This window comes from Centroberyx gerrardi, chromosome 6 (assembly GCF_048128805.1).
Source record: "Centroberyx gerrardi isolate f3 chromosome 6, fCenGer3.hap1.cur.20231027, whole genome shotgun sequence".
Lineage (NCBI taxonomy): Eukaryota > Metazoa > Chordata > Actinopteri > Beryciformes > Berycidae > Centroberyx > Centroberyx gerrardi.
The window spans coordinates 34,340,652-34,363,151 of NC_136002.1; the positions used below are offsets into that span (position 1 = coordinate 34,340,652).

Here is a 22,500-nt window from a genome sequence, read left to right on the forward strand (position 1 = left end):
TCTCCTGTCCTCTCTCCTCCTCTCCTCTCTTCCTCTCCTCTCCTCTCCTCTCGTCTCGCCTCGTCTCCTCCTCTCCTCTCTCCTCTCCTCTCCTCTCTTCTCCTCCTCTCCTCTCCTCTCCTCTCCTCCTCTCCTCTCTCCTCTCCTCTCTTCTCCTCCTCTCCTCTCCTCTCCTCTCCTCCTCTCCTCTCCTCTCCTCTCTTCCTCTCCTCTCCTCCTCTCCTCTCCTCTCCTCTCTCCTCTCCTCTCCTCTCCTCTCCTCTCGTCTCGCCTCGTCTCCTCCTCTCCTCTCTCCTCTCCTCTCCTCTCTTCTCCTCCTCTCCTCTCCTCTCCTCTCCTCCTCTCCTCTCTCCTCTCCTCTCTTCCTCTCCTCTCCTCCTCTCCTCTCCTCTCTCCTCCTCTCCTCTCTTCTCCTCCAGGTGGAGTATGACTCCTCCTACAGTTAATGCCTACTACATGCCCACCAAGAACGGCATCGTCTTCCCAGCTGGGATCCTGCAGGCGCCTTTCTACGCCCACGACCACCCCAAGTCTGTCTGTCTGTCTGTCTGTCTGTCTGTCTGTCTACCTGTCTGTCTGTCCATCTAGCTGTCTGTCTGGCTTGTTATTAAAAAAAGTAATACTTTTCCAAAGTACCACTACTACATCACTTATCCTCCGTGGGAGAAGTAATTAGTTACTCTACTGGTTCTATCTCTCCGTTCCTCCTCCTCTCTTCTTATAAAATCAGATCAGTCAGTTTCCTCTGCTGTGAACGATCAGGAAACTAAACAGCGTTGATGTCCGAAAATAGGAGTAGAGGGAATACTTCCACCAGAGAAAGAAACTGTTCTCCTATTTCTCATCTCAGAAGCTCAGTGTGAGAGGAAGTTGACTAATTATGAGTTTAAACTAATCAGGAGCTGACTGGTGCCACATAATGTTTGATTGTGGATACCTCAGTGGCAGTCTGATATGAAGAAGGGTGATGAAGATGATGATTTTTATTGGTAATTGTAATATGATTACTGAAATCAAAATAGTAATTCATTATACTACTTGTTACAGGGAAAATCAATAATATTACTCTAAGGAGTTCCTGAGTAAGGAGTTACCTGATGGGAGGGGGCTGTGTTTCTAGTTGTTTTGGTTCTAGATGCTTCAGGTCTTTGGAGCATTTCTACAACTTATGTGTGTGTGTGTGTGTGTGTGTGTGTGTGTGTGTGTGTGTGTGTGTGTGTGTGTGTGTGTGTGTGTGCGTGCAGGGCGCTGAACTTCGGAGGGATCGGGGTGGTGATGGGTCATGAGCTCACGCACGCCTTTGACGACCAGGGTGAGTTTAGATCACTGTCCTGTGCTCATCCTGTCGCGGGTTCAAGCCCTGTTTGTCTCCCTGCTGAAACACAATCATCTCAGTCAGCCAGAGTCGGTGCTGTACGCTGGATATGATCCAAAGTCAGGTGTGATCTAGCATGTCGTCGGGCAGTAGCGCCCCCACCTGGTATAAAACACCCCTGGACTCCGCAGGTCAACTGAGGAGACAGACATTACTCTGCGTAACTATTGATTTAGCTGGCAGCCCTTCACTACAGTCGTCTCATAACCACCAGGTTGGAGCTACATTTCAGTCCTCCAGACGCAGCAACTGGCCAACTCCAGGCCAACTCGGCACCATCATCTTGCTACTTACAATTACGTTACAACAATTAACTCTTTTTGATACCCTTATTTGTTAAACTGTGATCTGGCACAGAGCATTTGTGCTTGTGGTCATAGACTCGCCCACTGTGCACAGAGCCGTGCTTGCTAAAATTGCTAGTCTAGCTTACTATCTATTTTTGGTCATTTGTAGTAAATTAGAGTTTGATCAGCCATGTTACATTGAGGTGTATGCACCTCCAGTGTCAAGTGATTGCCTATTGGAAGCTACATTAACTAGTTCACCACGGTAGAAGGCAGCCGGCTTTGTCAGCCTCTGGCTAAGCCACACTGATTATGGAGGTGGCTGTTACCCAATGGGAATGTTTACTCATGCTAGTGCTACTTCAACATAGATTGCAAATGTCAGCTGAGTGTTCATATATATCAGTTGCCAGAGCTCAATGGGTTTTAGTTTCTAATTCCAAAAAAGGATGATGCTTTTCACCTGGCTAAATCAGTTTCTGAAGGTTTTACTTTTCCGCTTGCTACAAACACAGACGTTCTCCAGGTCGTCCCACTCCAATCCACATTCCAGTGTCAAACTATGACAGGCAGTACCAGTTCCGCATTCAAGTGTCAGGCAAATCAGTTCAAGGTTCTTCTATTCAGGCTCTCCGCAGCCTCTTCGGTCTTAACAAGGTGCATACAGGTGCATACAATCCTTACATACCTGGATGACTGGCTAATCTGTGCACACATAGATGAGTTTCCGAGCAACGTCACATAAAGTGTGCGCGCGCATCTCAGGGGCAGAAAGGCTACCGGTAGCCACTCAGTTCACCTTAGTTAGTTAGTAATCTGATTTCCCAGAAGCGATAGCATTTTAGTTAACTAAGTGCATGGCCATATATTTTAACATCATGCCTCGCAGTTGCTAGTTGCTAGTCGCAGTTGCACCCTAGACTGGAAAGAATAAAAGCAAACCCCGAAATCAACAGTTACAGTAGGGTCCAGCTGCAGCCCCGGACTGGCTGCCGTTAACGTTAATGGGTAAAGGCTGTTGCGTCCATGTTTTCCCGAGAAGACTCTGGAACGCATTTAGATCAGAGGTCGTTAGTTCCAACTCTGAACTACCGACCGCACACAGCCTTTACCCATTAACGTTAACGGTAGCTATCTGACAGCTCTAGTAACATTAGCAGGCTAGTTCATACTAGCAAAGACTTCCATAACCCCTCTCCCTAACTTCGCCTAGCCTAGCCAGGGGCTTCTCCGGGTCTGCAGCTGGGTGCTAACTCAGTTCGCTAGCTTCATAGTCCCTGGTCGACACTTACCCGGCCATACATGTACAATTTGTTGTCAGAATGTCGCCTTTTTCAGTATTCACACTTGTTTGACGCTGGCTGGGCTCTTAACACACAAAACTCACCAGAGATGTAATGTCTAATTTGTTGCACATGCCGACATGTGTGAAATTTGAATTTACAGCATCGACAGATTTGTATGCTCGGAGACTGTCTTTTGTATATGCTAGGCTTTTCATATACATGTCTGGCCATTGGATGGGTGGCCACTTGGCCATGTCTACAAGCCATTCATCAACTGGATGGAATAAGGGAATAAGAGTAAGCCTTCTGGAGGTCTTTAGAAAAGACCAACTTTCTCTTCAGCATGACAGCTAACCGTTAGCGTACTGACAGATTCTGTCAGACAGAGCCACAAGCGTCATAGGCTAGCAACAGCCTTGACAACGACACATTGATTGATTGACACATACAGACAAATCAGTGTTGAATTCAGACGCGTGGTGCATTGTTTATGTTTTTTGATTGGGTTAGGTAATAATGAGCGGGACAGAACATGATAAACGTCTATGTAAGCGCTGGAAACAAGTATAATACTATTATTATTATTTTAATTGTGGTGAAAACCGGGACAATTTGGTAGTGAATGTTGAAAACCGGGACATTTTAGTGTTTTACAGATATTTGTCAGGACTTGGGACACCCATCTTGAAACCGGGACAATCCCGGACAAACCGGGACGTCTGGTCACCGTATTTATATAGCCCTTCATCACAAGCATGTCTCAAAGGACTTTACAAAGGACGAGCCTACCTAGATCTAACTAATCAGCAATCAATCACAGAACAAAATGATGTAATACAGTATGCAATAAAATAAAACACAAAGAAGCAAAACAAAGCAGAAGACACAGAATAGCATGTTGGAGAGGCATAACAAGCCTAGCTACATAGTCTAGCCTAGCCTACCGGACACCACCAACGATATTCATTAGTATAATGCTGGACTCTGAGCAAATGACCACTATCCTGTCTGGCGTAGAGGACATACTCCTCCTCTTCCCTCGCTTTCAGAAGAGTGGAAGGCTGGCATACAACCTCTTCTCAGACTGACAGGCATGTAGACAGGAGCCGGAGCAGTATTACTCCTGGGCCTCCTGTATTTATGGATGAATGGTCTCCACTTGGATCAAAGGCAGTATAAGCACAACACATTGAAAGTGTCCAGTTAGTGCCTTCTCCCTGGTTCAACCATGGAAGAACAGAACCTATCCAAGCATCTATCACCTATCTTCCCTCTGGTGGTCAGAAAGAATGAAATAGTTCCTCTGTCTCACAATCCTGGTTAGAAGATGCTGTAGGGACAAACTTAAGGATGACAGGGACTCATATAAAAGAAGATAGATATTCAGTGTTAAGCAGTGCCTCTGGCAGCCAGGAAGAGTTCATAGAACTACAGTTACTTTCTCTATCATCTCTTTCTGTCTCTGTCTGTCTGTCTGTGTCCTCTGTCAGGGCGGGAATATGATAAGGAGGGCAACCTGAGGCCGTGGTGGCAGAACTCCTCGGTGGAGGCATTTCGGCAGAGGACAGAGTGTATGGTGGAACAGTACAGCCAGTATACTGTCAATGGAGAGCACGTCAATGGCAAACAGACGCTGGGAGAGAACATCGCTGACAATGGGGGCCTGAAGGCCGCCTATCATGTTAGTAACCGAACTGTACCAAACTGTACCATCCTGAACTGTATCAAACTGTACCGTCCTGAACTGTAGCATGCTGAACTGTAGCAAGCTGTACCGTCCTGAACAGTACCAAACTGTACCGTCCTGAACAGTACCAAACTGTACCGTCCTGAACTGTACCAAACTGTTACCGTCCTGAACAGTACCAAACTGTACCGTCCTGAACAGTACCAAACTGTACCGTCCTGAACTGTACCAAACTGTACCGTCCTGAACTGTACCGTCCTGAACAGTACCAAACTGTACCGTCCTGAACTGTAGCATCCTGAACTGTAGCAAGCTGTACCGTCCTGAACAGTACCAAACTGTACCGTCCTGAACTGTACCAAACTGTTACCGTCCTGAACTGTACCAAACTGTACCGTCCTGAACAGTACCAAACTGTACCGTCCTGAACTGTACCAAACTGTTACCGTCCTGAACTGTACCAAACTGTACCGTCCTGAACAGTACCAAACTGTACCGTCCTGAACTGTACCAAACTGTTACCGTCCTGAACTGTACCAAACTGTTACCGTCCTGAACTGTACCAAACTGTTACCGTCCTGAACTGTACCAAACTGTTACCGTCCTGAACTATGCCGAACTGTACCATCCTGAACAGTACCGAACTGTACCGTCCTGAACAGTACCGAACTGTACCGTCCTGAACTGTACCAAACTGTACCGTCCTGAACAGTACCGAACTGTACCGTCCTGAACTATGCCGAACTGTACCGTCCTGAACAGTACCAAGCTGTACCGTCCTGAACTGTACCAAAATGTACCGTCCTGAACAGTACCAAGCTGTACCGTCCTGAACTGTACCAAAATGTACCGTCCTGAACCGTGCCAAACTGTTCCGTCCTGAACAGTACCAAACTGTACCGTCCTGAACTGGACCAAGATGTACCGTCCTGAACTGTACTAAGCTCTCCTATCTGCTGCAGGCCTACAGGTCGTGGGTTCAGAGGAACGGAGAGGAGAAGAGACTTCCTGCCGTCAACCTGACCAACGACCAGCTCTTCTTTGTGGGATTTGCCCAGGTGGGAGGACACTGACACTACTGACACTACACACAATATAGACACCACTGACACAACACACAGTATAGACACCACTGACACTACACACAGTATAGACACCACTGACACTACTGACACTACATGCAGTACAAACACCACTGAGAGTACAGACAGTATAGACACCACTGACAGTACAGACAGTATAGACACCACTGACAGTACAGACACCACTGACACTACTGATAGTACAGACCCCACTAACAGTATAGACAGTATAGACACCACTGACAGCACAGACAGTATAGACACCACTGACACTGCTGACAGTACAGACCCCACTAACAGTGCAGACAGTATAGACACCACTGACAGCACAGACAGTATAGACACCACTGGCAGTACAGACACCACTGACACTACTGACAGTACAGACAGTATTGACACCACTGACACTACAGACAGTATAGACACCACTGACAGTACAGACACCACTGACACTACTGACAGTACAGACAGTATTGACACCACTGACACTACAGACAGTATAGACACCACTGACAGTGCAGACACTACTGACAGTACAGACAGTATAGACACCACTGACACTACAGACAGTATAGACACCACTGACAGTACAGACACCACTGACACGACTGACAGTATAGACACCACTGACACTACAGACAGTATAGAGACCACTGACAGTACAGACAGTATAGACACCACCGACAGTACAGACAGTATATACACCACTGACACCACTGACAGTATAGACACCACTGACAGTGTAGACAGTATTGACACCACTGACACTACAGACAGTATAGACACCACTGACAGTGCAGACAGTATAGACACCACCGACAGTACAGACAGTATAGACACCACTGACAGTGCAGACAGTATTGACACCACTGACACTACAGACAGTATAGACACCACTGACAGTACAGACAGTATAGACACCACTGACACCACTGACAGTACAGACACCACTGACAGTGCAGACAGTATAGCCACCACCGACACTACAGACAGTACAGACAGTATATACACCACTGACACCACTGACAGTATAGACACCACTGACAGTGTAGACAGTATTGACACCACTGACACTACAGACAGTATAGACACCACTGACAGTGCAGACAGTATAGACACCACCGACAGTACAGACAGTATAGACACCACTGACAGTGCAGACAGTATTGACACCACTGACACTACAGACAGTATAGACAGTATAGATACCACTGACACTACAGACACTGACATACGCTTGTGCTGTGTGTAGGTGTGGTGTTCGGTGCGGACACCAGAGAGCGCTCATGAGGGCCTGGTGACCGACCCCCACAGCCCGCCCCGCTACCGCGTCATCGGCACCCTCGCCAACTCTCCGGACTTCAGCCGGCACTTCAGCTGCCCCGCAGGAACGCCCATGAACACCGGGAGGCGCTGCGAGGTCTGGTAGAGACCTCAGAGCCGGTGGGGGGGGGTTAATTAGCAGGTCAGTCTGTTAATTAGTAGGTCACTCTGTTAATTAGCAGGTCAATCAGTTAATTAGCAAGTCAGTCTGTTAATTAATAGGTGAGTCTGTTAATTAGCAGGTCACTCTGTTAATTAGCAGGTCAATCAGTTAATTAGCAAGTCAGTCTGTTAATTAATAGGTGAGTCTGTTAATTAGCAGGTCACTCTGTTAATTAGCAGGTCAATCAGTTAATTAGCAAGTCAGTCTGTTAATTAACAGGTGAGTCTGTTAATTAGCAGGTGAGTCTGTTAATTAGTAGGTCAGTCTGTTAATTAGGAGGTGAGTCTGTTAATTAGCAGGTCAGTCTGTTAATTAGGAGGTGAGTCTGTTAATTAACAGGTGGGGGGTGTAATATTTAATTTCCATACAGCTAATATTAATATGTTAATTAAAGACAGGCCAACCTGGTGCAACGGTTAGCCTCACTTCCTTTCTGTTGTCATGGAAACTAGATGGACACAGTGGAACATACACTTGTCAGATTAACGAGAACTTAACGGTGGACTGATGGATGATTAATGGACACATGAAGGACCAGGAGGAAGAGGAGGTAGAGGAGGAGGAAGAGGAGGTAGAGGAGGAGGAAGAGGAGGAGGAGGAAAGATGAAGGAGTAGTTGATGTTTTGAGGAAGCCCATGCTGGAACACTGTTGATGATTATGACTTCTGGTTCATTATTATGGGTTATTGTTTATTATTAGTGGACTTTGTTTTAGTGTGTGTGTGTGTGTGTGTGTGTGTGTGTGTGTGTGTGTGTGTGTGTGTTGTCCATTGTTAAGGACTTGAGTATGGAACGCTCTAACTCTAAACCTGGTAAAAGTCTCTGTCTCTCTCTCTCTCTGTGTTGTTCTCTTTCTGATGAAACCACTGTGATGACATCACAGGAAGTGCTCGGTTCTCTCTGTGAGCTCATAGGAAGTAGAATTTAGCCTTGCTTCATCATCATCAAGGTTCTTTCAGACAGAGGGTGCAAACTGCAGCTCTGCAGTGATGTTGAAGTTCTACAGGGAGCAACATGGCCGCCGCCACGAGCTACACCATGCACATCTGCATGGTCCCAGAAACCAAGAGGCTCTCCCACATACCGTCCAATTTTTTTATGTATATTTGTACAGCGGTATACAGGCGCCATATAGTTCAGAGTATTCTGAAACTAGTCAAATTAGCTCCTCCACAGTTCGGTGTGGTCGCCATGACAACAGAAACGCTATCTGATGGAAGAGAGGCGGCTAGCTGCAAGAGCTGAACGTCCTTCAGCTCTGTGTGACCGCCTGCTGTCTGCAAGCTCCTTACATCATGGCAGGATTGAGGCAGCGGCCATATTGGAAGTCACATTCTGTCAGTCAGTGAACCAGACAGAAAACTAGTCAGTCAGTTAGTAAACTAGTTAGTTAACCAGTCGTTCAGTCAGTAAATCTATCAGTCACTAAGTAAACTAATCAGTCAGTCAGTCTCCTCATTCTTAAAACCACTGGACATCTTCAAGGAATAGTTCACCCAAAAATGAACATTTTGTCATTATCTCCTCTCCCTCTTCGTTTGAAGTTTGAATGTCAATAAAACACACAGCAGCTGCTGCAGCTTCATTTCAACTGAAGTGAATGGAGAGCGTTTCTTATGAGTTCCAAAAAGGTTAAAAAATGTCTGAAATAGTCACCAAAAAGCTACTTTTGTTTCAGGGTTAATTAATAGTTATTTCTGACTAAAAAGTACTTGAATACACGACAAAGTTTTATTTACGACTGTAAAACTCAGAAGTACGAGCTGAAGAGGAGCACCTGAAGGCAGCAGGACTCTTCCATCAGAGAGCTCTGAGAGGGAAACCCAGGAGATACTGAGGTGCAGTTTGGACTTTTGGGCCCACAGTGCATCGTTTGGCTGCTGTTTGCAGTAATGTTGTGGTCATTTTTACCTTTTTGGAACTCATAAGAAACACTCTCCATTCACTTCAGTAGAAATGAAGCTGCAGCAGCTGCTGTGTGTTTTATTGACATTCAAACTTCAGCAGTGATTCAACTGACAAGAGGGAGAGGAGATAATGATGTGATAATGGGTGAACTATTCCTTTAACACACTAACTAGGACTATGGTGTGTGTGTGTGTGTGTGTGTGTGTGTGTGTGTGTGTGCTTCATCTGCTTCCTGCTAGTAAAGAGGCTCAAACTAATCAAGTAACTGAGTCAGTCTTGTCTCCATTAACCAGCTGTCATCTGGACTCCTGGGCTGAATCCAAATGTCCGGACTTGCAGACTTTACGGCTCGCTCCCGTGAAGTCCAGGAGGGTTTAGGGCCGTCCACCGTCAAAATGTATCAGGTCTGTAAGGCTCCCATGTGGACTTTTGGGGCGCTCCATGCAGACTTCCAGCGAGTCCGCTATCTTGCAGACGTCTCTGGCGATATTTCCCATCATTCATTGCACGACAGCTGTAACACGTCAGCTGACACAAACAAAGGCAGATGTCAAACATGACAGGAAAACAGGCAAAGAGTGTTTTCCTGTGTGAGTTATTAACATCTACTGACATGATGAAGCAGATATTCAGCCAGCGTTGACTGTAATCAGCCTGTAACGGCCGACGGACTTCTCCGCTCTGCACCCTTCAGTGATCCATTGTTTAACGTTTATTTTGCGTCGGTGGTATCCACGGCAACGAGCGAGGGGAGAAGTCCCGTCCCATTCGCCCCTTGCATGCGGCCCCGCCCCCCTGAGCCCTGTGAACTCACGTAGACGCTGAGCTTCAGTCAACGTCAGCATACGTAAGACCAGAGACCACGAGTCTGCAGGCCGGACATTTGGACTGGGACCTGCTCTATCCTGCTGCTGCCTTCAGTGATATCACTGCCCACTGCTGATGACATCACTGTTCACTTCTGATGAGATCACTGTCCACTCCTGCTCAGCTCCCAGAAACTCTCCATTGTGTTGTTGTGTATAAAATGGAAGAGAGATTCTGCTGAAGCTGCTTTTTGCCAAAGATATTTTTGTTCTTGTTGAAAATGACTAATGTTACTTATTTTTACTTATTAGTCTATGGGATGGGGGGCTTAGAAATATTAACATGTTTACTGCTTATTGAACTGTCTTCCAAGACAGTTGTGTGTGTGTGTGTGTGTGTGTGTGTGTGTGTGTGTGTGTGTGTGTTTCCCTCCTGGCTTATCATTAGTAGTCAAACTGCTGAGTCTTCCTGACTCCTGTGTTTCTGTCAGTCAGCCGTCCAACCAATCAGGACCCAGCGTCTGGGTCAGTCCGATGTGATCGGGTCGGAGGTCAGGGGTCAGAGGTCAGGGGTCAGAGGTCATCCTCCTAGTTTATGTCCTTTTGAAGAACAATGTGTCGTGTCATCACACAGCAACAGTTTAAAGTACAGCTCTAATCTGTAATTACTCTGTAAGTAGACAACAAAGTAGAACATATATATCATTATGTCTTTACTCTGTCACTACACAACAATAAAATTCAACTTGTGCTGAATGAGGAGCTGATGCAGAGAAACTACTGTCTACTGTCCTGAAGGGGGAGCCACCGGTTTCCTCTCTGGTAGGAACTGAACCAGGAAGTAGTCGGTCCCGGTCCGGCCAATGACAGACCTGCTGGATCAGCTTCTGTTACTGTTTCAGTTACAGCTTAACTAAACTAGAGTTACAGAAACTGTGATCTAAAGTATTAGTCTGTTAATGGTTACTTCACGTTTACATTCTAGTCATTTAGCTGAAGCTCTTCTCCAGAGAGACTCACAGTGAGCGAGCAGGTCGGGGATCGAACCTGTGACCTGTTGACAGTCCCTCCAACCACAAGAGGACTGGATTAAGCTATAGCCAAAAACAAAATATCTGTAGAAATAGATTAAAAGTGCAAGAAAAAATGAAAACCTGAAACCGTATAAAGTGTATCTCTCCAATTGTCTCTCTCACTATCAGTCTCTATGTCTCTCTATCAACCAGCCTGCTGTCCCAGTGACTGTTTCCTCTGGCCAGCAGTGTTTCCATCAGGAAGCCCTCTGCACCGCTCAGAGGTTAGCAGTTTAGAAAATAAAAATGTTTCTCCTTTAGCTTCAACACGGTTTTCAGTTAGCCTCCTAGCAACAGCAGGCGCCACGCCCAGCGCTTCCCACAATGCATCTGTTTAGCACTGCTAGCTAAAACAGGGGAGACTGGTGGAGATGGGGACTGACGGAGGGAAAGATGGCCGCCTTCAGGACTACAGGTTTTACTCTGTTGGACCTCAGCAGGCCAGGAGGCGGCCATCTTTACTGTGCTGTGGCATGTGGGGCCGGTCTGCTGACCCTGGATCAGCCAAACTGACTCATGCAAGTCTGGAATCACTCAACAGGACTATCACAGTGCTACTACAGTACTACTACAGTACTGTGACAGTACTACGAGAGGACTACTACAGTACTACAACTGTACTACAACAGTACTACTACATTACTACTTCAGTACTACTACAGTTCTCCACTTATACAGTACTACCTTCCAGACACATTTGCAAACAGAATACCTTGTTTTCTCTGTACACGATAAAGCATATCCAGATTGACAGTGCTACTACACTACTACTACAGTACAACTACAGTACTACTACAGTACTAACACTGTACTACTACAGTACTAACACAACCGGTGTCAGTAATTTTTTGCTGCAGATACAATTGGTTTTGGATTTTCACCAGTTGGAAAATGTCATCCGTCCCACCAAAACACTTAAACCCTGTGATTCCAGACTTTAGCCAGGCTCATCACAACACACCAGCACTCTGAAGGCTTGTATCCACTGTATATGAGACCACTCTCTGTGTGTACCTGTGTAATCTTTGCCTTATTTAATTCAACAGTTCTTGTATGATTGTGTATGTGTACTGTGTATGTGGTGTGTTCTGTTTTCCTAGAATAAAAGTCAAATACAGTTTCAATATTTGAGGAGAAACATGAGGAGCGCTTGGTTTATCTTATCTTGTAAGCGATGTGTTCCCCTTCACGGCTGTTTAAGTGCCTGAGCGGACAAACCAAGCGCACCTCTGGCAGACTGGTTTTCTCTGGTTGTCAAAGCTTCATCAGAGCTTTTCAGAGTTCCTCTGTTCTGGTAAAATCGAGCACCCAACTACATTTGACATGGTGGTGGGGGTGGGGTGGGGTTTAGGCTCTACCTCACCGCAACCAAAATGTCAGTCCTGTGAAGTAATTTCATCTTGTGTTTAGTCTTAAAATCCCATTTTGCTTGAAATAAATGCAAGGTCTGCCAGTGGGTGAGACAGGTGAAAAGCTGTGGCAGATGATCCTGTCACCTCTCAACAAAACGCTCCAGAAAAACACTCTGTAGCTCAGCTGTAGTACCAGATGGTAAAAACCCAACATCCACCTAAAATAAAGATCTATATCTATAAATATATATTATGAAACTGCTTTGTTGTTTGTCTTCTTTGTCTCTGTGCTTCATATTTTCTGCATTTACATTGTAGTCACACAGGAGCCGTGTTGGGGAAACACGTTACAGTAATCACATCACTGTTCCAGTTTCAGTAATCACATTACAGTTACTAACAGTTGTCTAACAGATAGCTTGTTACTTGCATTTCATTCTTCATCCTCTTTAACCTCTTTATTTGTGTAATATCTATGAAAGATTCCCCTCGTCTTCTGCTGCCTAATGTCCTGTCAGAAATATCAGAATTACAGTAGAGCGACATGCGAGCCACAGTGTGAATTTAATGCTGTAGGTTCTGTCTTTATTAAAACCTTAAAGAAAGATTTTGTGTCTGTCATTATTTAGATTCTTCTGCTGGTAATGTGGCTTATATTTATCGGCTCAATGAACACAAGTAAGCCTAGCACAATCGTTTTAGTGTGTAACGCAGAAGTAATGTAACTAATTACTTTTCTCGGGAAGTAATAAGTAAAGTAATGTAAAAGTAATGAGTAAAAAAAGTAATGAGTAATGTGTAATTTATTACTTTTTTCCCAGTAACAACCCCACACTGCACACAAGAGCAAAAACATCACTGCTTATCCACATGGAAGCGCTGAAACACTCAGACCGATATATCATGCCGATACCGATACAAAACTTTAATTAAAACTGATGTGAGTCAGCGTCGTCCAACTCCCACCAGTAACTTTATCATTCAGATCACTCAACAGCCTGACCCTGCCTCACCCTGTCTCACCCTGCCTCACCCTGCCTTATGTTGTCTCACCCTGCCTCACCCTGCCTCACCCTGTCTCACCCTGCCTCACCCTGCCTTATGTTGTCTCACCCTGCCTCACCCTGCCTCACCCTGCCTCATGTTGTCTCACCCTGCCTCACCCTGCCTCATGTTGTCTCACCCTGCCTCACCCTGCCTCATGTTGTCTCACCCTGCCTCACCCTGTCTCACCCTGCCTCACCCTGCCTCATGTTATCTCACCCTGCCTCACCCTGCCTCATGTTGTCTCACCCTGCCTCACCCTGCCTCATGTTGTCTCACCCTGCCTCACCCTGCCTCATGTTGTCTCACCCTGCCTCACCCTGTCTCACCCTGCCTCACCCTGCCTCATGTTATCTCACCCTGCCTCACCCTGCCTCATGTTGTCTCACCCTGCCTCACCCTGCCTCATGTTGTCTCACCCTGCCTCACCCTGTCTCACCCTGCCTCACCCTGTCTCATCCTGTCTCACCCTGCCTCATGTTGTCTCACCCTGCCTCACCCTGTCTCACCCTGCCTCACCCTGCCTCATGTTATCTCACCCTGCCTCACCCTGCCTCATGTTGTCTCACCCTGCCTCACCCTGCCTCACCCTGTCTCATCCTGCCTCACCCTGCCTCATGTTGTCTCACCCGGCCTCACCCTGCCTCATGTTGTCTCACCCTGCCTCACCCTGCCTCACCCTGTCTCACCCTGCCTCACCCTGCCTCATGTTATCTCACCCTGCCTCACCCTGCCTCATGTTGTCTCACCCTGCCTCACCCTGCCTCACCCTGTCTCACCCTGCCTCACCCTGCCTCATGTTGTCTCACCCTGCCTCACCCTGCCTCATGTTGTCTCACCCTGCCTCACCCTGTCTCACCTTGCCTCACCCTGCCTCACCCTGTCTCACCCTGTCTCACCCTGCCTCACCCTGCCTCATGTTGTCTCACCCTGCCTCACCCTGCCTCACCCTGTCTCACCCTGCCTCACCCTGTCTCATCCTGTCTCACCCTGCCTCATCTTGTCTCACCCTGCCTCACCCTGCCTCACCCTGTCTCACCCTGCCTCACCCTGTCTCATCCTGCCTCACCCTGTCTCATCCTGCCTCACCCTGCCTCATGTTGTCTCACCCTGCCTCACCCTGTCTCACCCTGCCTCACCCTGTCTCATCCTGTCTCACCCTGCCTCATCTTGTCTCACCCTGCCTCACCCTGTCTCACCCTGCCTCACCCTGTCTCATCCTGTCTCACCCTGCCTCATCTTGTCTCACCCTGCCTCACCCTGCCTCATGTTGTCTCACCCTGCCTCACCCTGTCTCACCCTGCCTCACCCTGCCTCATGTTGTCTCACCCTGCCTCACCCTGCCTCACCCTGTCTCATCCTGTCTCACCCTGTCTCACCCGAGTCGATCCTGAAACTACTGCAACCTGAGCTAAACTACTGCAACCTGAGCTACTGCAACCAGACATAAACTACTGAAACCTGAGGTAAACTGCAATCTAGGGTAAACTACTGCAACCTGAGGTAAACTACTGAAACCTGAGGTAAACTGCAATCTAGGGTAAACTACTGCAACCTGAGGTAAACTACTGCAACCAAAGGTAAACTACTGCAACCAGAGGTAAACTACTGCAACCTGAGGTAAACTACTGCAACCAGAGGTAAACTACTGCAACCTGGGGTAAACTACTGCAACCAGACATAAACTACTGAAACCTGAGGTAAACTGCAACCTAGGGTAAACTACTGCAACCTGAGGTAAACTACTGTAACCAGAGGTAAACTACTGCAACCAGACATAAACTACAGCAACCTGAGGTAAACTACTGCAACCTGAGGTAAACTACTGCAACCTGGGGTAAACTACTGCAACCAGACATAAACTACAGCAACCTGAGGTAAACTACTGCAACCTAGGGTAAACTACAGCAACCTGAGGTAAACTACTGCAACCAGAGGTAAACTACTGCAACCTGAGGTAAACTACTGCAACCAGAGGTAAACTACTGCAACCTGGGGTAAACTACTGCAACCAGACATAAACTACTGCAACCTGAGGTAAACTACTGCAACCAGACATAAACTACAGCAACCTGAGGTAAACTACTGCAGCCTGTGGTAAACTACAGCAACCAGAGGTAAACTACTGCAACCAGACATAAACTACTGCAACCAGACATAAACTACTGCAACCTGAGGTAAACTACAGCAACCTGAGGTAAACTACTGCAACCAGACATAAACTACTGCAACCTGAGGTAAACTACTGCAACCAGACATAAACTACTGCAGCCTGAGGTAAACTACTGCAACCTGAGGTAAACTACTGCAACCAGACATAAACTACTGCAACCTGAGGTAAACTACTGCAACCAGACATAAACTACTGCAGCCTGGGGTAAACTACTGCAACCTGAGGTAAACTACTGCAACCAGACATAAACTACTGCAACCTGAGGTAAACTACTGCAGCCTGTGGTAAACTACAGCAACCTGAGGTAAACTACTGCAACCTGAGGTAAACTACTGCAGCCTGAGGTAAACTACTGCAACCAGAGGTAAACTACAGCAACCTGAGGTAAACTACTGCAGCCTGTGGTAAACTACTGCAGCCTGAGGTAAACTACTGTAACCAGAGGTAAACTACTACAACCAGACATAAACTACTGCAACCAGACATAAATTACTGAGGTAAACTACTGCAACCAGAGGTAAACTACTGCAACCAGACATAAATTACTGAGGTAAACTACTGCAACCAGAGGTAAACTACAGCAACCTGAGGTAAACTACTGCAACCAGACATAAACTACTGCAACCAGACATAAATTACTGAGGTAAACTACTGCAACCAGAGGTAAACTACTGCAACCAGACATAAACTACTGCAACCAGACATAAATTACTGAGGTAAACTACTGCAACCAGAGGTAAACTACAGCAACCTGAGGTAAACTACTGCAACCTGAGGTAAACTACTGCAGTCTGTGGTAAACTATTGCAACCTGCGGTAAACTACTGCAGCCTGAGGTAAACTACTGCATCCTGAGATAACTACTGCCACCTCATCTAAACTACTGCAGCCTGAGGTAAACTACTGCAACCAGACATAAACTAGTGCAACCTGAGGTAAACTACAGCAACCTGAGGTAAACTACTGCAGCCTGAGGTAAACTACAGCAACCTGAGGTAAACTACTGCAGCCTGACATAAACTAGTGCAGCCTGAGGTAAACTACTGCAACCAGACATAAACTAGTGCAGCCTGAGGTAAACTACTGCAACCAGACATAAACTAGTGCAACCTGAGGTAAACTACAGCAACCTGAGGTAAACTACTGCAACCAGACATAAACTACTGAAACCTGAGGTAAACTGCAACCTAGGGTAAACTACAGCAACCTGAGGTAAACTACTGCAACCAGAGGTAAACTACTGCAACCAGAGGTAAACTACTGCAACCTGGGGTAAACTACTGCAACCAGACATAAACTACAGCAACCTGAGGTAAACTACTGCAACCTAGGGTAAACTACAGCAACCTGAGGTAAACTACTGCAACCAGAGGTAAACTACAGCAACCAGAGGTAAACTACTGCAACCTGGGGTAAACTACTGCAACCAGACATAAACTACTGCAACCTGAGGTAAACTACTGCAACCAGACATAAACTACAGCAACCTGAGGTAAACTACTGCAGCCTGTGGTAAACTACAGCAACCAGAGGTAAACTACTGCAACCTGAGGTAAACTACTGCAACCAGACATAAACTACTGCAACCTGAGGTAAACTACAGCAACCTGAGGTAAACTACTGCAACCAGACATAAACTACAGCAACCTGAGGTAAACTACTGCAGCCTGTGGTAAACTACAGCAACCAGAGGCAAACTACTGCAACCTGAGGTAAACTACTGCAACCAGACATAAACTACTGCAACCAGAGGTAAACTACTGCAACCTGGGGTAAACTACTGCAACCAGACATAAACTACTGCAACCTGAGGTAAACTACTGCAACCAGACATAAACTACAGCAACCTGAGGTAAACTACTGCAGCCTGTGGTAAACTACAGCAACCAGAGGTAAACTACTGCAGCCTGTGGTAAACTACAGCAACCAGACATAAACTACAGCAACCTGAGGTAAACTACTGCAGCCTGTGGTAAACTACAGCAACCAGAGGTAAACTACTGCAACCTGAGGTAAACTACTGCAACCAGACATAAACTACTGCAACCTGAGGTAAACTACTGCAACCAGACATAAACTACTGCAACCTGAGGTAAACTACTGCAACCTGAGGTAAACTACTGCAACCTGAGGTAAACTACTGCAACCTGAGGTAAACTACTGCAACCTGAGGTAAACTACTGCAACCAGACATAAACTACTGCAGCCTGAGGTAAACTACTGCAACCTGAGGTAAACTACTGCAACCAGACATAAACTACTGCAACCTGAGGTAAACTACTGCAGCCTGTGGTAAACTACAGCAACCAGAGGTAAACTATTGCAACCAGACATAAATTACTGAGGTAAACTACTGCAACCAGAGGTAAACTACAGCAACCTGAGGTAAACTACTGCAACCAGACATAAACTACTGCAACCAGACATAAATTACTGAGGTAAACTACTGCAACCAGAGGTAAACTACTGCAACCAGACATAAATTACTGAGGTAAACTACTGCAACCAGACATAAACTACTGCAACCAGACATAAATTACTGAGGTAAACTACTGCAACCAGAGGTAAACTACTGCAACCAGACATAAACTACTGCAACCAGACATAAATTACTGAGGTAAACTACAGCAACCTGAGGTAAACTACTGCAGCCTGAGTTAAACTACTGTAACCAGAGGTAAACTACAGCAACCAGAGGTAAACTATTGCAACCAGACATAAATTACTGAGGTAAACTACAGCAACCTGAGGTAAACTACTGCAGCCTGAGTTAAACTACTGCAGCCTGTGGTAAACTACAGCAACCAGAGGTAAACTATTGCAACCAGACATAAATTACTGAGGTAAACTACTGCAACCAGAGGTAAACTACTGCAACCAGACATAAATTACTGCAACCAGACATAAATTACTGAGGTAAACTACTGCAACCAGAGGTAAACTACTGCAACCAGACATAAATTACTGAGGTAAACTACTGCAACCAGAGGTAAACTACTGCAACCAGACATAAATTACTGAGGTAAACTACTGCAACCAGAGGTAAACTACAGCAACCTGAGGTAAACTACTGCAACCAGACATAAACTACTGCAACCAGACATAAATTACTGAGGTAAACTACTGCAACCAGAGGTAAACTACTGCAACCAGACATAAATTACTGAGGTAAACTACTGCAACCAGAGGTAAACTACTGCAACCAGACATAAACTACTGCAACCAGACATAAATTACTGAGGTAAACTACAGCAACCTGAGGTAAACTACTGCAGCCTGAGTTAAACTACTGTAACCAGAGGTAAACTACAGCAGCTACAATGCTAAATCTATTGGTAAAAAAAACTTGTCTTAGAATTAGAGAGAATGTCAGTCTGAATCCTAAGAACATCATTCTGATTACTGAATCCTAGTCAGGCTGGTTTTAGGCGTCAGAGGGAGGAGCTTTCTGTGCCTCACTTCTCTGCTGCTGGATCACCACAGCAAGACTCACTTCTCTGCTGGATCACCACAGCAAGACTCACTTCTCTGCTGCTGGATCACCACAGCAAGACTCACTTCTCTGCTGGATCACCACAGCAAGACTCACTTCTCTGCTGCTGGATCACCACAGCAAGACTCACTTCTCTGCTGGATCACCGAAGCAAGACTCACTTCTCTGCTGGATCACCACAGCAAGACTCACTTCTCTGCTGCTGGATCACCACAGCAAGACTCACTTCTCTGCTGGATCACCACAGCAAGACTCACTTCTCTGCTGCTGGATCACCACAGCAAGACTCACTTCTCTGCTGGATCACCACAGCAAGACTCACGGCGTTAACACACAGGTGAGTCGGGTTATGAACAATAAACCACAGGAAACATTCTTCTTGTTCAACTGGGAACGAACAACATAATTTGAAGAGTTTGGTTCCAAAATGACATCTCCAGTATTTCAACAACATGACATCTAATATGACAAAATGATTGCTTGCAAAAATTGTGCCAAATAAGGATAGTAGGGAACTTAAGCCTGCCTTTGGTCTCTTTTACAGACTGGGTCTGTTATCTTTTAGAGATACTGAATGATCCTTAATGAAAAGTCACTATAATATTCCAATAATATTCTTACAGTATTGCTAAAGGGACTTATCTTGTGTCTGTGGTATTCAATAGTGAGTACCACAGACACATACATACTATTCTCTTATGGTATCACTATTATATTCCTAATAGATATTATACATAGTAGTTTTGCTATACAATTTGCATAGTATTCTTCTAACACCTATTGTAGGATTACTATAACTCTTTTTGGGAGGACATAAACTGAAGGAAATGTTTTTTCCAAACAGGATAAGTTTTGTTTTGGAAATGAACTCTTCCTTTTAACAGCAGATGTTTTTAGTGAGCTAATTGCCACATGGGAATCCACAGCTTTCAGAAAGCCAAATTAAATGACTTTTTATTGCTACTTGGAATTGGATTTAAGACCAATTTAAAAACAAAATAAACAAAAATATGTTAGAGACCTGTCAGCCTACTTCCATTTGAACATGATGCTCCTACAACCATAAATGGACTGGATATAGTGAAAAGGATGCCAGGAAATGAACTGTTAAGGGACATGATGTCCATCTGTTTATTAAAGCAGATGTGATGAAAATATGTTCGTCATGTTGTATTAACCCTGTTCTGTATTCATCTAACTAATCATCTAAAAGTGTATAATGTGACCAGCTGGAAGTGCAGTGCTGTAACACAATATTAGAAAATAAAACTTACACTGTTGCTGCTATATATATTGTATGTAAATATATATGTACACATATATTGTGTAGAGTTTGGAGGAGGTGCAGGAGGAGCTGAGGGAGGATGAGGAGGCGAGGAGAGGAGAAAGAGGACAAAACCACTCTCATCGTCATGACAACCCAGCCAGACCATAACTATGGAAGCATCACTGAGGTACTAGCACTGTGTGTGTGTGTGTGTGTGTGTGTGTGTGTGTGTGTGTGTGTGTGTGTGTGTGTTAGTTAGGCTTGGACTGACATTGTTTTTTTTTTTTTATGGGATCTGGTCCAGTCTGATGTGATGCAGTTTGCTTGATTACATATTGACTGTAGAATTGATCAATATTAAACTGATTGTCTATCGGAAGTCTATAACCTAAATTGGTTCTAATGAGACATTTTAATAAGATTCCAGTATGTAAGTATGCATGATGATGATGATGATGATGATGAGTGTGTGTGTGTGTGTGTGTGTGTGTGTGTGTGTGTGTGTGTTGTATCCTGTCTGTAGCTGCAGAAACAGGAAGCAGGAAGTGTGTGATGAAGCCGGTCAGCCTGGCACCAGGGTTTTCAACACTCACCAATCAGCTGTTGACATCTAGACTGTGTCTGTAGACCTGGCAGACAGACAGTCTGTAGACAGTCTGTAGACCTGGCAGACAGACAGTCTGTAGACCTGGCAGACAGACAGTCTGTAGACAGTCTGTAGACCTGGCAGACAGACAGTCTGTAGACCTGGCAGACAGACAGTCTGTAGACCTGGCAGACAGACAGTCTGTAGACCTGGCTGAGCGGTCTTCTACCGGCAGATAACTGTTCTAACATTATAACATCAGAGTGCGAGTGTCGGGCTGCTGGCTGGTAATCAGTCCTTCCCTTCATCACGTTGTTTTGGCGTCAGTCTCAGAAGAACAATGGAGGCTTTTAGCGTCAGGAATGCTCTGATCTAGAGTCAAATGGGTTTTGAGAAGTGATTTGAAGGACGACACGTATTTAGCGTATTTAGTCTAACCTCTTCAGGCAGTTCAGTCCAGAGCCGCGTCACCTTTGACCTTTAGACTGGACAATGGAACAGCCAAGCGGCTCCAACCTCAACTAAAAGAAATTGATGCAGTCCTGTTTTTTCCAAATGTGTAATATTGCTATATTGCCATATCTTTCCAAGATCTGGAAAGACTAGCTCATGGTTTTATCTCTTCTCATCTCAACGATTGTAATTCTTTGTTCACCAACCTCAGTCAAGCCACCAGAGGCAGATTACAACTACTCCAAAATGCAGCTGCCAGACTTCTCACCCCACACAGAGCTCACATTACCCCAACACTGGCCTCACTGCATTGGCTACCAATTAATAAGTTGATTTTAAGTTTCTTTTGATTAAGGCATTAGACCCCAAACTACTGAACCCCCACAAAGCTGCAAGGTCCCTTAGATCTTCAGACCATGGCTGCTGGTCGTCCCGCAATCCAAACTTAAATCTAGAAAGGCAGTTGAGTGTAAACTTTTTTTTTTCTGTCAACTTTTTTAATTTGTCATTTGTATATATATTTTTTCCATTACTTCTGTTTTCTGATTTTATTGTTTGCCTTCTCAGTATTTCTTTTAGTTTTTTTTCTGATTTCATTCTGTTTATTTTATTGTTGTTGTCATCGGGCATTTGTTCTGTGAAACACTTTGTTACCCCGGTTTTGAAAGGTGCTACATAAATGAAGATTTACTTACAACGTACTTAGCCTGGCTCAGTAGAATAAGTCTAGCAGCAGAATAAGTCTATCAGTACAATAAGTCCAGCAGTACAATAAGTCTAGTAAGAGAGTAAGACAGTATTTGTAATATTGTTGTCAGCAGTAGCTTAATAATCATCAGGAACAAAGAGTAAGATCACAGTGATAAAAACTAGAGAGGGAATAAATGTTTTCTATACATGAACCTCTGATAACTGAAGCCTATTGGTATTTCCCAGAATCCTCCGGTAACCGCCAGAGACCAAAATGTCTTCAGCGACGGAGTGACTCGTATCGGTGAGTATCGCTGCACCAGGCCTAATCCTGCAGGGCTATCCCAGGTCCGGCCCGGCCCGGCTCCGGCCTAGCCCGGCTCCGGCCCAGCCCGGCCCAGCCCGGCTCCAGCGTGGCCGTAGCCTGGCCCTAGCCTGGCCCTAGCCTGGCC

At 45.5% G+C, this 22,500-nt stretch overlaps 2 protein-coding genes across 2 annotated transcripts in view; both read left to right on the forward strand.

Annotated features, from left to right (window-relative positions):
- Positions 1-7,372, forward strand: part of ece2b (endothelin converting enzyme 2b) — a 50,168-nt gene extending 42,796 nt beyond the window's left edge. Inside the window, exons 16-20 of the mRNA XM_078284190.1 lie at positions 420-530; positions 1,245-1,312; positions 4,439-4,629; positions 5,598-5,693; positions 6,970-7,372. Of these exons, the coding sequence (XP_078140316.1) occupies positions 420-530; positions 1,245-1,312; positions 4,439-4,629; positions 5,598-5,693; positions 6,970-7,146 (643 nt within the window). The 3' untranslated portion in view covers positions 7,147-7,372. The remainder of the gene's footprint in view (positions 1-419; positions 531-1,244; positions 1,313-4,438; positions 4,630-5,597; positions 5,694-6,969) is intronic.
- An 11,893-nt stretch (positions 7,373-19,265) lies between these two features.
- The window catches only part of ano7 (anoctamin 7), a 31,539-nt gene continuing 28,304 nt past the window's right edge, over positions 19,266-22,500 (forward strand). The window contains 3 exon segments of the mRNA XM_078284331.1: positions 19,266-19,389; positions 20,383-20,506; positions 22,295-22,352. Coding sequence (XP_078140457.1) covers positions 20,417-20,506; positions 22,295-22,352 — 148 coding nt within the window. The 5' untranslated portion in view covers positions 19,266-19,389; positions 20,383-20,416.